Source organism: Meles meles, chromosome 2, assembly GCF_922984935.1.
Source record: "Meles meles chromosome 2, mMelMel3.1 paternal haplotype, whole genome shotgun sequence".
NCBI classification, from domain to species: domain Eukaryota; kingdom Metazoa; phylum Chordata; class Mammalia; order Carnivora; family Mustelidae; genus Meles; species Meles meles.
Genome location: NC_060067.1, coordinates 170,380,176 through 170,398,578, shown reverse-complemented (window position 1 = coordinate 170,398,578; position 18,403 = coordinate 170,380,176). Strand labels below are relative to the sequence as shown.

At 43.9% G+C, this 18,403-nt stretch overlaps 1 protein-coding gene across 3 annotated transcripts in view; it reads right to left on the bottom strand.

Moving 5' to 3' along the window:
- Positions 1 to 1,391: 1,391 nt before the first annotated feature.
- SH2D4A (SH2 domain containing 4A) overlaps positions 1,392 to 18,403 on the bottom strand; it is a 60,296-nt gene continuing 43,284 nt past the window's right edge. For all 3 annotated transcript variants that reach the window (XM_045997111.1, XM_045997113.1, XM_045997114.1), the window contains 3 exons: positions 16,974 to 17,104; positions 3,194 to 3,414; positions 1,392 to 2,702 (listed from right to left, as the gene is read on the bottom strand). In XM_045997111.1, the coding sequence (XP_045853067.1) occupies positions 2,610 to 2,702; positions 3,194 to 3,414; positions 16,974 to 17,104 (445 nt within the window). In that variant the 3' untranslated portion in view covers positions 1,392 to 2,609. The remainder of the gene's footprint in view (positions 2,703 to 3,193; positions 3,415 to 16,973; positions 17,105 to 18,403) is intronic.

The window sequence follows — 18,403 nt, the reverse complement described above, 5'->3', positions numbered from 1 at the left end:
GTGAAATAAGTCAGAGAGAGGCAAATACCCTGTGGTTTCACTTATATGTGCAATAGAAACAATAAATGGATATGGAGAACAGATTGGTGATTGCCAGAGGGACGGAGGGCTGGGGTGGGGGGCTACTTGGGTGAAGGGAGTGGAGAGGTACAGACCTCCAATTATAAAATTAGTAAGTCATGGGTATGTACAGCATGATAACTGCGGTGGATAACGCTAGAATGCATATGCAAAAGTTGCTAAGAGAGCAGAGCTTAAAAGTTATCACAAGAAAAAACTCTCGTGACTTTGTAAGGTGGTGGATGGTCAGTAGGCTTACAATGGTGATCATTTCACAGTCAGACAGTTCACACGTCAAGTCGTTAGGTTGTACCTGGAACTAATTTAAGGTTAAATGTCAAGGACACCTCAGGAAAAAAAAAATGCCTTTTTTATTAGAAGTGAAAACTGAAGCTCAGAGAGGGAATGGTGGGAAGATGTGGGTCCTGTGCGGTCTTTGCAGTTCTAAAATGTCATGGCTGTTGAATCACAGTCAGAAATGACAGCTGAAGACAGGTCCTCCTGGACGAATATCTCATTGACAGGTATCTTTCAGACTACAGAAGCACACAGGATATTTCAGGAAATCACTTCACCATGATGGGTGTTTAAAAACTCTCTCATGGGGCACCTGGGTGGCGCAGTGGGTTAAAGCCTCTGCCTTCGGCTCAGGTCATGATCCTAGGGTCCTGAGATCGAGGCCCGCATGGGGCTATCTGCTCCGTGGGGAGCCTGCTTCCCTCCTCTCTCTCTGGCTGCCTCTCTGCCTACTTGTGATCTCTGTCTGTCAAATAAATAAATAAATAATCTTAAAAAAATAAAAATAAAAATAAAAACTCTCTCATGAAAGTGCACACACGCACCTATACACACTCCCACATATACACACATACCCCACCCTCTTCTCCTGTTACGTTTTACACAGCCTGCAAGGCTTACACAACCAGCAACCTCATGAACGAACTGCCACAACGTCTGCTTCCTTTGAAAAACAGCTGCGGCAGGGAGGAGGCTGGAGTACAAGCGAAACTTCACCTTTCCAGAAGATGACACTGGGGCTCACAGCACTCTGGGTCGCTGCCCACAGGCGACCCCTGGCTGGGCTGGCCCGAGAGCTGCTGGGGGTTGGCGGTGCAGACGCAGAGGGCATAGGATTCCCGACCGAGCAAACCTTCATCCCAGAGCGGAACAGAGCCAGTGGGAGCTTACTTTCCTCTCCCCTCTTCCTTTATTCTCAGGAGGGCTGGCTGTGCAGCCACAAACGGTATGTAGCACCCATCAGGTGATCCCATAAGGATCCTCTGTGTGAGTTTCCAAGGGCCGCTGTAACAAATTACCATAAACTCAGTGGCTTAAGACAACAGACATTTATTCTCTTACAGATCTGGAGGCTCGAGATCTGAAACCAAGGTGTCAGCAAGGCCACACACCGCTCCCCGCTCTAAGGCTCCAGGGAGGATCCTGGCTTGTGGGGGCAGCCAGCACAAGCCGCATCACCGGTCTCTGCCGCTGTGGTCCCACGGCCGCCTCACCCCTGCGGGTCTCTGGCTCCCAATCCCGCTCTCCTCGTTGAGGATGCCAGATGCTGGCAGGGCATCCACCTGATCCAGCAGGAGCTCATCTTCACTTGATCCCATGAGCAAAGCCCCTACTCCCAACTAAGGTCACATTCGCAGGTATCAGGGTCGGGGACTACAGCCTGTCTTCCCGGGACACCGTCCACCCCAGGACAAGGTGGGCATAGGTGGGAACCTATGGGGGTTAGGTGGCTTCTGAGGCTGGTAGGACCCTTCACAGGTGTCCTGTGCTGGGCGTGAGCACTGATGGACAGCACCTCGGGTGTGCGTGGGCTTCGCCTCATGGTGCGCTCCCCGGCAGAGCCAGAGCACACAAGGCGAGTGCTGTCCCGCTCTCCAGAACCAGGAGACATGAAAACGCGCTCACTCCCCTGGAGTCCGCAGTATTTCTTGATGCGTGAAGCCTCTCCTCCTACAGTTTTAACTTCTCATTCAATTTGCATTCCCAACTTCTGTTTTTCTGTCTCTTCCTTACATCCTGGCTCCAACATGTGTGATAAACGAAGTGTGTTTGCAGGCCACCAGCGAAGGCTTTTCTGCCAGCTCCCCAAAGCCAACATGGAACTTAATATAAACACAGTCCTGAGACATTTCGGGATGATGCAAAGAGGGAATGTAGAGGTTGTAAAATAGTTCACGGGAGGTATTGGTTTTTGAAGAATGTCTTAATTCCTAAAAGGTTTCAATTCCTCCTTTGTTCATTTTATATACATCATTAAGGATGTATCCTTCACATTAGGTAGTTGCTGAAATTGGGGATCGTCTCCCTTTACTTTTGGAGTGAATATGATGTAGAGGTAATTTTCTCTTAAAGTTAAACTCCAGCATCTGCACAGGAGAGAGATTTCCATGGGGCTCCAAGGACACTTGCCCGTTGGTCAGTGCTGGCTCTGCTGCAGGCTGACTTTGGCCTCACACACACAGGTCTGTTTGAGCAGTGTTAACCCAGAGGAAAGCCCAGCTGGAGGGCGCAGGACACCATGGGGGACGCTGTCACTCGAAGAGCTCCAGGTAGTCGGGCGGCTCACCCTGCTGACCACAGGGGTAGAGGAGGCGCTCCTTCCCCAGGGAGGTTATGGGCTCCACCTGATAATCAGAAGGCAGAGATCAGGTGGCGCTGTGGTGGGCAGATTGTCAAGACAGTAGAAATAAGAATGTCATGCCCTTCCCTGCCTCCTCAAAGTACACAGCTTCTTGTTTGCCCTTGATTTACATGAAGCTTTATCAGTTTATGGCAATCTTAGAAGAGATTTTCTCATCTGCAAATTGCCATGCACCCTCTTTCCCTCCCAGGCTTGAGTTCTCACTAAGTGTGGCCTCAGTTACGATCAGTGTGCGCACAGGCTTTTAGCATCTCCTCCGTTCTCTACACCAGCGCATTCTCCCTGAGTACCCGAGGAAGCACTAGGTTCAACAATAAGGGAATTGCAATTAAGAATCCTGATTATCCGGAAGAATTATCAGACACTAATCCCTCATTACTCGTCTCAATCTCTTTTCTTATAATTGCCTTTCACTGCTAGAGCGGCTGTGGGACAACAATTCACAGAGCAAGCCAAGCCTGTACACCAGGTCACCTTGTGGTAGTCCACCAACGCGGCCAGGGTGGCGTGCTGCAGCCGGTCCACACCCAGGAAGCTGTAGGAGTCCGTGGAGGCATCTATGAGGAAATGCTTACAGCCGTCCTCAGACAGATAGGACAGGGCATAGCCTTTGATCCTTTCACTGACACGGACCAGAAAACTGCCCGGCACGCAAGTGCTCAGAAGCTCATTTGCTCTCTTTAATGTCAGGATCCCTACGGGAAAGAAAAGCAGGTATTTTAGTCAAATCATTTCCAGAACTGTTTTCAGTTAATATAGCTGCATGCATAAAGTTTAGGAAAAAGAGCAACTTCAAGTCCATTCTGGACTTCTTAAGAACATACTACAGTATCATTCATCTCCTGGTATTCGGTAACTGGGCAAGCAGGGCGGCTGACAGCGGCCCATGGATAACATAAATGAGAGCGTCGAGATTTAGCCTTCAGAATATGTTCCCACTTATGCCCCTGGTTATAACACCACAGGTGTTAGGTGGCTTCTCAGTCTGGTAGGACCCTTTATAGGTGTCCTGGAAGCATTCCATCTGGAAGGGGACTGGAAGGTGTCTTCCTCGGTTTATTTCTGGGGACTCTGTGGCCTGGAGCATCTTCCTATATGGTCTTAGATGGTGGTTCTCCACCAGGACAATGTCTGGAAATGTCTGAGAGACATTTTTGGTTGTCACGGGCAGAGGAGGCTACGGGCACCCAGAGAGGCCAGGGATGCTGCTAAACATCCAGTAGTGCAAGGACAGCTTCACCTACAAAGAATCCTCCAACCCAAACATCAGTTGTGCTGAGCTGAGGGGCCTGGTCTAGGAGTTAGAAAGTTAGTAACAGAACCGGGAGGCACCCAGGTCTACAAGTCTTTCTACTTGGGTTACTTTCTACTGGGTTACTCCTAAAAGATGCTTCAGTGGCATTTAAAGGAATAAAAATATGTACACATATGTATATATGGATATACATGTGCTCGTATATTTATGTCTTCATATATGTTTGTCTTCATATATATTCAAAATGAAACTCTTCATTTACATTAAGTTTTGTATATGTGTGTGTGTGTGTATACACACACTTTAGAAGCCTCATGAATTCACACTAATTCAGACCAGCCTTTCCCTCCAACTAGTCCAAACTCATGAGGTTTCACTCCTATTCCCGATTTCCCTTCTCAGTCCTGTTGCAGTTCATCAGATGAGTCAGTGACGTGGTAAGACCTACAGAGAGTGCACAAACACATCTTGGAGAGATGGTGAAGTCATTCACTTAATCAGTGTGTTTGGATCTGGGAGGAGGAGGGGAATTCTCCCTGTGATCCCTTTCACCAGGGCAGATAGAAGCTCTTACTTCTGTTTCAAGGTTAGCTCCATATTGATACTCTGTATCTTTGTAAAAGAACCTCCTGGTAAAAAGGCAATGGATGGATTATTATAGCCCTTTAGTCTTGTTATTAGTAAAGTTAACTGAGAGTTGAACCCTAATTATCCAGAGTATGACATCAGATGAAAGCATCGCTGCTTTCTGGGGCACCTGGGCAATGTAGTCAGTTGAGGCTCCGATTCTTGATCTCGGCTCAGGTCATGATTTCAGGATCACGAGATCAAGCCCCACATTGGGCTCTGTGCTTAGTGTGGAGTTTGCTTAAGATTCTCTCTCCCTCTCCCCTTCCCCCTGCTCTCATACCTGTTCTCCCTCTCTCTCTCTCAATACATTTTTTTTTTTTTAAAATCTGGTTTTTTTCTAAGTAGACCTTTAATAAAGAGGGGATTAAAACTTCACCCAATCTCTCCTAGCCAAGACCCACCAACCAGCTCTTTTGCCTTCTCTTCTCCCATATACATTTCAGGAGGCCCCAGGACCTGCACCTCAAACCCAACTCGGTGAAGCTTAGCTCCAGTGAAACACAGGGATGAGAACTGGGGTACTGCACAGATAGGGAATATCTAACAGAAGAGCCAGGGCCTCTCTTCTAGGGCCTCCAGGTCTACCAATCCAAGCCCAGCAAGGTTACCATGATGCCGGTGCATTATCTCCATCACCACCAGCAAGTCTCCCTGATGAGACTTGAGCCAGCGGAAACTGCAGGCACCACTGATAGTGAGTGAGTGAGCCTCTTGGGTCAGCTACTGTACCGTCCACTTCAGGTGCTCAAATGATGTCCATCTAAGATCCAACAGATACAGAACACTGCTTCTGTTGGCCCATTTCACCTTTCTAATCACATCTGACCCTATTGATAAATGACAGATGACAACCATAATCTGAAGCAAGGCAACAGGCAAGCAGCCTACCCAGGGGCTAAACATGACTGAAGTTTCAAGACTCTGTATTTGTCTATAAAGGCAGGGATATTTTTCACTGACACTGAAAACTGCCCTTCAGAGGAGAGTGAAGGAGCAGCAGCATTCTGGAAGAAAGATTTCTCTCTTCTTCCAGACTTACTGACAGCCTAACTCTGAAATCCCACATTGCTTCAACAGACGGGGTAGATGTTATAACCTTAGCACGTTATCCAGATGGATTTAGATTCCTAAAATGAAAGCTATTCCGGAAAATTATAACCGAACCTGGGTTGTTAGGTTAAATCCTTCGTAAAATCAGATCAGATAGTAGCTGTCAATCAAACTTCCCAAAAGCATCTCAAACTGTAATTATTACCCATTACACACACATCTGGGAACTGCATAATTTCCAGAGACACCAGAACACAATAAAATGATTTTGTGGCAAATCGTAAGTCCTCATGGAGGCTCGAATACTGTGGTGCTGATGGCAGGTTCAGAGGTGAAGTGCTGTGGAGACCACGCTTCGCTCTTTCTGCTTTACAACAGGATTATCGTTCCTGAAGGGAACGCTCGTCTGGCTCATCTGATACTTGTCCACGTATAATCACGATTCCACTGAAAGCAGGGAGGCTTGGCTATGATTGCTGCCAAGCAGTGAGCTTTGTCTCCCTGCAAAGAGAGTTCTTGACCACAAAGCCAAAATCCAGTGTCAAATATTAATCGCTGCAGACTTGAGCAGTCTCTTACCCTAGTATGTGACTCTAAGAATTCGGAAGCAGTGGTCTTCATCCAGCCCCCTAAAGGCGGTGGTGCCTCTAGGCAACTTCCCTCTGACCAGCTCTCTTCACGCATATTCTAAGAACCAAGGCTCTGTGAGTTCACAGGAGGATTTCTGTGCCAGTGATGAGGGTAAATAAAAAGTTTTCTTTGACTTCATTTAATTTCAATTACTTTAAAAAGACAGATCTTCCCCCAGCACTGCTCCGTTGGAATCTGGGCACGGGGTGCCAGAAACACCCCAGTCTAGAAGAAAGCAGATGTCGCTGCACGAGGTCTTATCGGGCAGCTGCTGACTCTTGAGAAGCCTGGACAGAGCTGCCTACCACCCCTGAGAGCCTGAGCACCCAGCCTGGAGGTTCCCAACAGCAGGAGCTGGGAAGGAGCAGACAGAAATGTCCCACTCCTTTCTCTGTGTGATGCCAGGGCACACTCGAGGACAGTGCTATTCAACACATTTCTGTGGCAATGCAATGCCTGTGCTGGCCCTGCGGTACTGAGGACCTGAAATGTAACTAGTGTGATAGAGGGACTCAACCCTTAATTTTATTTAATTAATTTTGGTGTAAAGAGCCACATATGTGGCGTGGCTGCCGTGTTGGACAGCAGAGCTTTAAACCCCACTGCAGTGAAGGGAGAACTGCATGACAGGCTCTACGTTTTGCACAAAAGAGGTGAATAGATCCCAAGAAACTTGAAATAAGTCAGAAACCCTAACATGGCCCTTGTTGGAGATCCACGTGGCAGCAACCACCTTATGGAAGGAGGAGGTCAGCAGGATGCCCTTCTCCACAGCTTCCTTCTGGAAAATGCCTACATTCTCTAAGATGCAACTTAATAGCATGAAGCTTTCTGACTTCTCCCTGAGCAATAAGTCAAGGCTCCTCTGCATCTGCTGAGCACCCGTTCCCACCTCCACCTGAGACTCCCCTGGTCTATCCAGGGTCCCCGCTGGTTCTCCCTCCCCCTACCATGTACTATCCACAGCTCCATTGGAGTACTCACAGCACATTCTGCTGTCTCTCCCTGCCCCACATCCTTGGGATCTCCTAGAGGCCAACCACCACATTTTCACACTCTCAGCACCTGCCACTTACAAGATGCCCAGAAAAGGTCTAATGAGTAATTCTGTGTTATAATCAGGCCAGAAACTTTCTTCTCTGGGATGCTTCTATGCAGCCATTGCCTTGAGTCTGATCACTTATGGACAGGGACAAGGGATGCATTTCAGGTTTTTCTGAAGCACTACTATCATTGTTTATACATCTGTATGGCCCGTGTCCAGAGTCTGGAAAATGTGTTTAAAAACCAAATGAAAGGTAACCAAATAATAGTAGCATATAGAGTCCTTCATGTTTGCCTGGCCTCCTCAAATGGCGCCTTACTTCATTTAATCCTCAAAGAAGCCTGACAAACAGGCACTACTCCTTCTCTCAAATCTCAGATGAGCAGAACCTGCATCAGAGAGAGTTCCTAATGTGCTGTACGTCATGTGGTTAGGCCAGGGGAAGCATTGGTATTGAACCCGGGCAGTCTGACTTCAGCGTCCAGGCTCTCACCCAACTAGAATAATACCCCTGAGCCAGCAGTTCACATTGCTCAACGTGCCTTCCTGTGTTATTTCACTTAATTCCCAAATAACTCAAGACAAACAGAACTGGTATTATTACCATCACCATACAAATGGGAAAACAGAAGGAGAACAGGTATATGCCCAAGGTTACAGGATTAGTTAGTGATGGTTTCAGGTCTCTTGTCTCTCACTCAAGTATTTTGCTTTTTAACCCCCCCCCCCCACCCGGGCTCATGAAATTTACCTGAAATTGGCTGAAAATAAACTATGAATATTTATTCCAAAAAGAGGTGTTCATCTCTAAGCTGGGCAACATAGAGTTGGGGGGCACTGGGGGAGAAAGAGAATCTCCAAGCATACTCCCAGTTGAGTGTACAGCATGATGCAGGGCTTGATTCTAGGACCCCAAGATCATGACAGGAGCTGAGATCATGACCTGAGATGAAATCAAGAGTTGGATGCTCGACCGACTGAGCCACTCAGGTGCCCCTGACCCAAGCAACGTAAAGAAGATGCATTTGTTGTGAAGACTTATGTACAGTCACTTGGATGTAGAATTGAGGCATTAGTGACCTCTGCCACCTTCCCTAAGCTCAGAATTCCTGTTGCCAGGGACTGAAAAGCCCCAGAGCGTGGCAGGCTTCAGCTTTCCCCTTGACCCACGTCGGGTCTGCTGAGAGCTGCCTCGGGGCTACCCTTCCAGAGCTCTGCCAAGAAGCTCTCATTCCTTCTTTTGTCACCTGTCCTGATTCTCTGCTTCTTGGGCTGCCCAGAATACCCGGCAGGGAGGAGATGGCACCAAGATAAATTTCATGAAGGAACTCATCTCTGCTGTTAAGGTGACCTCAAAGTCCCACACTGCAAAGTGCCTAGATTAGGGGGTGAATAAAAGAAAAAACTGAGTTTTAGCAGAACGTCTTCCCAAGTAGCAACCGTGCCAAAAGCAAACTGCACACGTTATCCATAGGAGGTCTTAAACTTGGACGAGAGCTCTATATTTTCCCACTGTAGCTCCCTTCTACTTTATGCCAGTATTTAAAAGAAGTACTTGTGAAGGGGCTCTGGGACCAGCCCTAGATCCTCTATCTAAAGGGAGATACACTGTGATACCAAGCTCTCACCCTTCAGGTCTTGGGCCCCTTGGGATAAGGAAGACTAGAGCTCTCAAAATATTATTCTTAATGTTTCCATAATAAATCAAGAATTAAAATCACATCATTTGTTCTTTCTTCATTACCATAATGGCTAACACTTATTAATTAGGGCTTCCTTTGTGTCACATTCAGCGCTAAGTACTTCACATATATTAACCCATGAATCTTTCAAATGATTTTGTGAGACAGGTAATGTGTCTGCATTATACAGATGAGAGACAGAAGTTCAAAACTCATGTGACCTACCTAAGGCCACAGAGCCTGTTGGTGGAGGCTGGGATTTGGCCCCAGAGCCGTGCTCTTAACAACTACACTCTACTTCCTCCTTTGCCAACATAAAGAAGGAGTGTCCAAATTTTATAATCAGACCATGCAATGACAAAGAAAACTCTGGTGATGAAAGCACAGATTAAAAGTTCTTCTCTAAATAGCAAAATCCCTCTTTCCATAAAAAACTGAAGTTGAACCCCCAAAGCTTTTGCCCCTCACCCACCCAGGCTCCCCTTCCCTTGCCTGCAAGGTCCTTCTAGGTCTCTCCAAGAACACAGCGTAAACTACAAGACTCGAGCCCAGGGCATCAGTAATGGCAATCATGGGACTCCTGGGCACATGTGGGCCATGACACTCCGTGACTGGCAGCATTAGGGGAAGACTCAAGTGCATCCACTGAAAAACTCAAGTAAGCAAGGCCTTTGGGGTTAATGGACTATTCCCAGCATTAGTGGAAATGCATACATTTTTGCAGCCAGTTTGCTGCACTGGGTAGTCTATTGGAAAAGTCAGTCTTCCAAAAAAAAATCCCACAATAATGCCCAGTATGTGCTGCAGAAAAGCTAGCTCTTTTCAAGGCTGAATAGATGGACATAGCTTTACCCTCTTTATGTTTCCTCTTCAGTACTCTGGCCATCTGAACTAATACTAGGCGGTCAGATGGGAGAACTCCAGAGAATAATTCAAAGTGCTTTGATGCTTAGTGTCGATGAAGGCTTCATGCCAAAATGCAGGTGAAGTCCCAGGGCTTGGGGCTAATGCTGGGCTGGTCCCTCTTCAGGGTGGGACAGTGACTGCCAGGGGAGGCACTTGCGGTGGTCCTTCCCTGCCACATGCAAATATGACAGATTCTTGCTGCTGGCCACAGCCTACCCCACTCCATCAAGAATATGAATCATATATGTCAATGAGGCAGAATGTGCTTAGTAAAGATGGAAGCATGAAAGTCTCACTGGGAGAGGGGGTAGAAGTCTGATGGCCCCACAGTGAAGAAATCACCTCTTCTCAGAAAAATAGTTGAAGGGCACATTGTCACTTATGAATGCTGATTCCCAGGTTCATTAAGGTTTTAGCCTGAAAGAAATCTTGGGCGGGCTCCATGAGACTGTCTGTGGGATCCCACCCATTGTGGGCACGCAGCCTCAGGGACTGTGGGGCAGGGCTGTGGGCTGGCACACGCCTGAGGAGTGGGATGCAGGACTCCACCTGGAGGCTCGGCTCTGGGGACCTGAAGTCCCGGGGAGCAGCTGCATCCAGAGAAATGGATGGGACTTGCTCTCTAAGCAGAAGGGAACTTTGGAGGCATGTGTCAAAAATGGAAGCAATCAAAATAGCTGCAGTGTGAACTGTACTGAAATCCCACAGATGTGAAAGGGATTTGCTTTTTAAGTAGCTTAAAATATTAGGATTAAAGCATTGAGAGGCAGGTTCAATTATAAACCATGACAGCAAAAGACATCCACAAGAAACCGATCAGGATGGAAACATCTCACCAGCAGGCTAATTATATCCGTATTTGAATAAGGATGTGTGCGTTGCATTTCAGAGGCATAATGATCAGCTCTTGATGCGTAAGCAAATATACGAATTCTCTAACAGAAGCAGTCAGAAAACTCCTAAATCAGAAATTTGTTTATACACTTATTGTTAGCCTTCCCCCACCTTCCTACTCCCAGTCCCTGCTGAATTCTGAGCTCCCAACACTGTCGCATATTAACAGGAGGTGGGATATGCCAATGGAGAGAATGAAGAAAGGAGTCTGGGGGTTTCTGAACAGACTTTCAAACTTCAGCTTTATTTATTTGTTGACCCTCTCCTTGAAGAGGAGTTAGTCAGTGAGTATAGCTAATTATATATCTACACACTTTGGATACTCAGAATCAGGAACCAGAATAAATAAAGTGACTTTGCAGGATGTTACGTTTACCCAGGAGGGCTTTCCAACACTAGTCTCCAACTTTATAAACATCCTAGACCCTAGTGTGTGTCTTAAAGACTGCTCTAATGTGGTGACCAGATGCAAGAAGAAAATGAATTAAAAAAAAAGGACTGTATTTCAGGGTCAAGACAGTCCGACAGGATGAGAGGAGGGTGATAAAGAGGAAACAAAACCAAACAGAGCTGATGACAGTGTTCAGAAGATTTTAAATCTGGAAAATAAACTATTATTTTAGCCAATCTAGGAGTCCTTCCCCTCTTGCCATACCTTTCCTCCCAACCCTACGCTCAGCCTCAACTGGCAATATTCGGCTCAACTCTTCCAAGCAACTTTACTCCCTGTTTTGCCAGTTGTCCTTCTGTCCTTCCAAATTCCTCTTGCCTTCTGGGGTGACTTCCTGGGTTCTGGGATTTTTAAGGACAGACCCTAAATAAATACTTATCAAATAGCATGGGGCAGTTTAGTAGTAATTAAGATCTATTTTACTGAAATCCTGCTTATCCCTCATATATGATGCTGTTACAGCAATATTTTGTGGCAAGATTAGGATTATAATGAAGAAAAAGGCAGAGAGAACAGGAATGGTGCATTTACTTTTAAGCTCTTCAGTTCTGGTTAGCCATGATAATAGAAACACTACGTGTTTCTACTGTTCTAAGTATGTTACATATATTAGATGATACACTTAAAAAAAACTACTCTACAGTGTAGATATTATTAAGCCCACTTTAAAGAGGAGAAGAACATAATTCAGACCTAGATGATCTGGTCTTGGAGTCTTGTGCCAAGCCTACACTATACAGTTGACCCTCAAACAACACAGGTTTGAACTGTATGCGTCCACTTATATGTGGATTTTTTTCGAAAAATGTGGTACTATAAATGTATTTTCTCTCTCTTATGACTTTCTTAATGTTTTCTTTTCTCTATTAAAAGGTTACAGTACATAATAGATATAACATACAAGATATGTGTTAATCAATTGTTTATATGATCAGTAAGTCTTTGGTCAACAGTAGTCAGTTCATAGTTAAGTTTCTGGGAAGTCCAGATTTATCTGTGGATTTTCAACTGTACAAGGGGTTGGCACCCCAACCCCTGCATTAAGGGCCAACTGCACTATCTTTCCATGCTAAGAGCTAAGAAAACTCTGTGCTTCTTGGACTTTGCATTTTTAAAAAATCAGCTTGAAATATAATTTATATACAATAAAATTCACCAATTTTAATTGTGCAAATGATTGATTTTGACAAATGTGTATAGTTAGGTAACCACTACCACAAAGCATATAGATTCAATTTCTATTACTCTAAACTCTTGCAGCCTTGGGGCATTGTATGGGGATGGGGCAAAACTTATGCTGAATGAAGGTTTCTTGACACTTTTATTTCACCACTGACTATGAGATTTAGTGAACTCATTCATGTATTAGAGAAACAAATCTCTGTGGTATTACTGTTCACTGATTTAAATTTCCAACTTATATAAAAAGCATGGGTGTTCCCACTTGTATTAGTGCTCAGATATGCTGTGACTTAGAAGTTAAGTAGATCTGGCTCTGAATATTGCCACTGATGGTAGAAGCCTGAAAAGAAATTAACATCTTAGTTCCTAGGTTCTTACTCTATAAAGTGGGAATAAAATTTACTTCCTTTCCTCAGTGTAATGCTTGGAACATATTAGACCCTCAAAAAATTATAGCTCCAACAGAATATAATCTGAATCTTATAATATACTGCATAACAGGTAAAATGAATGAGCCAAAGAAAAATCTAGATGATATAATGTTGGGAGAAAACTCAAGCTGCAGAAAAATACCTATAACATGATACCATGTAAATATTAAACACAATATTGCATGTTTTATAGAAGCATATATATATATGTGTATAAATATATTTTTTATATATCAATATAGTTTATAAAAATGCAAGCACATATACATATATAATGAGAATATAAAAATATGGATGAAAAGGACAACTTCAAAGAGTGGTTTACCTATGGGAGAGAAGTAAATAAACAGAGTCAGTAAGGGATTGAAAGAGAGGGCTTTAATTCTCTCAGGCTTTATTTCTTAATAAGAGAAATAGATATGAGGTAAATATGGCTTCTAACATTCACTGTATCCTAGAAAGTAGATACAACATTTATTACATCATTGGTGTTACTTATAGTTTTGTTTGTTCAAAATATTTCCTAATTTAAAAAAAAAGTAATTTTTAAATGAGGGAAGGGAGAAAATCCTCTGTAATATGGGAAGTTGAAGGCATCAAAAGAGCAAAGACCTTCCCTGAGCAAGAAGGGATTCTGCCAGTGGACTTTGGACTTAAGCTGCCAGTCTTCCCTGAGTCTTTAGCCTGTTAGTCTACCCAGAAGATTTAGGGGGCCCACCAAGCCTCCAATCAGGTGAGCCAGCTCCTTAAGACATTGGTCATAGAGGGATCTTCAGGAAGAAGAACTGCAAAGGCCCTAGGAAAGGGGTGAGTGTGGTGTGTCAGGGATGGACGGGAAACATGTGGTGGAAAGTCATGATTAAGACGGGGTTCTGTGAGGAACGTGGTTTGAGATGGAGCTGGAGTGATATTCAGATCAAGCATGAAAGTTGAGATCCCATGGCCTCTGTGAGAAAAGCTTGCTGAGAGAGAAGCAGAAGTGGGGAGACCTCGTATCTACATGTGCTTGAGATCATCAAAAGATGCTCACAAAGTAGAGTTCAGTACTGCATTTCCGGATCTCTCTTGCACTTGGGATTTTCCAAGTTCTTACATCTAGGAGATCAGAGGCAATACCCTACTTTACTGCCCATGGCCAGATATCTGCCTCATCATGACGCTGAGTGGGAAAGGAAACCTGAGACAAAGGTGTGGGGCCTCTGCTCCTCTTTGCCATCGCACTGAGTATTAGTGCTCCCTGGGGTCTAATCCTTGGTCTTCTCTTACCTTTCTTCTCAATTCACTCCTGGAAAATGTCATCTCCCCTCCTCTGCTTTTCATTGTGTGCGGAGGACTCCGATCCACTATCGCTAGCACTGATCTGTTAATCCAATTACCAATTGGATATTTTCACATGACTGCCCCAAAGACATTTCAAACTCATCATATCCCAAATAAATTCATTTTCACCCCTCTGTTTTAATCCTGGTAATCTCTGGATCCTCTTGTATTCCTTCTCCCTTGAGAGCATGAGTTTCCACGCAGCTCCACAAGCCAGAGATCCACTGGTCTTTATTTCCCTGTCCTCTCCTACCACTTCCATCCTGTCTAAAGCTAACAAAAAGAAAAGGGTGGAAGTGTGAACTTCTATGGGGAAAAATTAGCTGACCAAAACAGTAATATAAGAAAGGCAACTTATGGAGTGTATGATAACAGAAGGAAGATGGTAAACCAGTATAGGAGAGCTACCATCCCATTATTTCAAACAGGGCTCATGATCAATAAATAATTATATTTCAAAAATATAAGATATGATCCATCTTCTCTTTATCATAGAAATGTGAAATTTTGTCTTCTTAAAACAGAAGAATATGGCTTACATTGAGGACATGACTGTGTATTATTTCATTATATTTTATCATATTTATTTTGCTTATGACTATGATAAATATCTATATAAGTGAAATTAAATGCATAACAATAGCAACTAATAAGTAATAAGTTACTTATATAAAACTCAAAAACGTATTTTTTTTTAAGATTTTTTTATTTATTTGACAGACAGAGATCACAGGTAGGCAGAGAGGCAGGCAGAGAGAGAGAGAGGAGGAAGCGGACTCCCTGCTGAGCAGAGAGCCCGATGCGGGGCTTGATCCCAGGACCCTGAGATCATGACCTGAGCTGAAGGCAGAGGCTTAACCCACTGAGCCACCCAGGTGCCCCAAAAACGTATTTTTTTAACCAAAGCTCCAACTGGATTTTTAGTCCCACTTTATCTTCCTAGCTTTTAGCAACTGTTTCAAGTGGAATTGCCTGTTAAAGTACCACGATTTTTAAACATTAACCAACACTTTCGACTTCTTATTTCCTGTTATTAAAATGAACTACCACCCTTGTAATCAGGAATGACACCATCTGCCCAGTGACACAGAAACTATAAAGTACTGATTTCGTCAGTGCTTATCTTAAAAAGAAAAAAAAAAGGCAACACGAAACATTCATCTTTTGATACTGATGTCACTATTTCTTCCAATGTCTTCTGAACAGAATGGAAAGGAAGTAGGCTTATGACCCAGTCCTAAGAGGGAGAGGAGCTCCTCAGGGAATGGACAATTACTAAAGCCTGAATCACCAAAGAATATCTATTTTCCAAGGAAAGCTAGATGGTTCCATAATAATCTGATGGTGAAAGCAGCCCTTTAGCAGAAGGCCTACAAAAAAATAATTTATTTATTTATATTAAAAAAAATTTTTTTAAAAGATTTTATTTATTTAGTTGATAGAGGTCACAAGTAGGCAGAGAGGCAGGCAGAGGGAGCGGAGAAGCAGGCTCCCTGCTGAGCAGAGAGCCCGATGCAGGGCTTGATCCCAGGACCATGGGATCATGACCCGAGGAGCCGAAGGCAGAGGCTTTAACCACTGAGCCACCCAAGTGCCCCTAATTTTTTTCTTTTTAGAAGTTCACCATGTTATTTGTTTGGGACCCTATTTTTGTGGATATATTTGTGTGTGACATGATACTAATGAAAAGAGAGAAGCCTTCAGGGCAACTGGGTGGCTCAGTTGGTTAAGCATCTGCCTTCAGCTCCGGTCATGATCCCAGGGCCCTGGGATTCAGCTGGCCTTGAGCCTTGCAGTGAGCCTTGCATTGGTCTCCCTGCTCAGCAGGGAGTCTGCTCCTCTGTCTGCAACCCCCCCTTAAATGAAATCTTTAAAAAAATTTTTAAAATAAAAAAGACTTCAACATGATTCAAACCAAGGTTTTGTCCTTTAGGGCAAGCGTGCTCTGTGAGAAAACCTTATTTTTTTAGGCACTTCCGTTGAACATACAGCCAATTAATCCAGTTCCACCACTAACCCTGAAGAAGCCAACTGAGGTAAGCAACCACTTCTTTTCCTGAAGTCCAAGAAACTGAGAGGATAGTGAAATATGTGCTGGCTAGACAGAAGGCTTGAATTAATCAAGTCTTCTAGGGTCACATTAAGAAATGGTTTATTAGGTAATATCTGCTTTGGCCTAACAAACCCACCTGGCAGCTTCAACTACTTAATGGAAACACAGATCAAAGTAACAGACTTTTCAGGTTAAAGATCATACCAACTCCTTCATTTTAATAGGTGAGGAAAATGAGGCTCAGATAACTTGACTTATTACAGAGAAAGATGGTTTGCTCAGTCACTCAACTGTTAATAGAGAGCTGACCGCTACACCAGTGCCCTGACCACCACACCCAAGGGCATATTGGACTCTCCTCACTGTGCACGGTGGATGACAGGCATTGCCATTTGAAGGAAAACACAATCAAATGCGCTAGGGTAGATGAGCAGGAGCCATCGCTTTCCCCACCCACCCAGCGGTGTTTTATCTGTGGTGACAAATGAACGCGCACAGCCCTGCAGAGACCCCAACTGCTGACTGTTGTCTAAATCCGCCATGAGCTTGCAACTCACCGAGAAACCTTTGAAAAACTGTTGTGTGAAAATAATTTCAAAGACTCTTCTTGGACAGCACAAATAAAAGGAAGCCTTTATTCTTTCTGCCCTCCTGGTGGATTAACAGATGAACACAGCCTCATCTGTCGTCCGATGAGGCTCCGTCGAGGGCAGCTGTGTACTCACCGTGGAACCAGGGAGCTATGGTGTCTGAGGTTGTCTGGTAGCCTGCGCGCAGTGGTAGCTGCTCCTCTTTAAACCACCGAACGATGTCCTCCTGGGCAGAGTTGGACGCTGTCCTCGTCACTCCCTGGTTTCTGAGATTTAGAGAATAGTTCTTCAAGTTAGATTTAACTAACTTGAAAACAATGCCTTCGAAAATCATATATTTCCTGTATATATAAATCATGTATAAAGGGAGAGAGAATTATATATATTTGGAGATCTAATTACATGGGCTGAGCTAATGGGAAGTTGGACCCCTAATTACTGCCATTATACACCTAACTCCTCAAGGGTTAGTCAAATAAATAGGAAGGAACATAAATCTGTCACTTGTCCTTCCAGTCTGTGGATTACTGCTGTGTTAATACATAGATTTTAATTCATTTTTAATATGAACAAAAGCTCCGTTAACTTCCAATTAAAATTTGAAAAAATAAGCATTAAAAAGTGAAATACACCCCCAACACTATTTTCCTTGGGAGCATGTTTTTGCAAACAAAACAAATGCAATAAAAAAAAAAAATCTCTTTTCTGACATTTTCAGTATTAAATTTTCTCTTCTTGTTTCCAACATCCCTGACTTGCTTTCTTCTCTCCCATACTTTGAAGAGGTTTGGTTCTGCTAAAGACAGTCTCAGAAATATGAAGTCAAAGAAAGAAGAGTGTTTGAAGATTGATAAGAAAAAGATACAAGTGGTAGAATTATTTTGAAATATGTTCAGTCGCAGAACTAAAGTTCTGGGATGTAAGTCAATTTCCACTACAAAAAGTAACACTGCAATGTAATAAACATATTTCCAAGTCTCACACAATAACCCACTAATTTTGAGCAGAACTCAGTGTAAAGACAATGATGAGTTTGGATGAACTGCCAGGATGCCTATCATGTAAATTAACTTATGACTCTTTCTGTGTTCTTTGGTCACATGTCCCCACGAGTTACATGTGACATGTATACCAGATGTACGTGTCAGTATGTACATATTCATATGCATGCATACATAGCATTTTGGAGAAGACTGACTATAATATTTGACTTTTCTTGGGAATCAGACCCTACACACACACGAGATTATATGACGAGTGCTCTTACTAGCTTTCAAATTAGGTTCTTTTTCTTTGGAAAGTCTTTGGAGGTTAAGCAAAAACTCTAAGGACAGCCAATCTCTGTCTTTTCCTGGGCAGGCTCCTAGCTGACCTTGGTCATACACTGTTGTCCCAGCCCAAAAACCATCCAGTCTGGCTGCCTCACTAGAAGCATTTCATGCAAGTGTGTTAAGTTGGAAAAACTTAGCTCAACTGAGCACAGCTCGAAACAAGAATTGCCCTTATTAAGGCCACCTCCACTGCTGTCAATGACATACACTGTGCACTAAAAATAGTGTGGGACA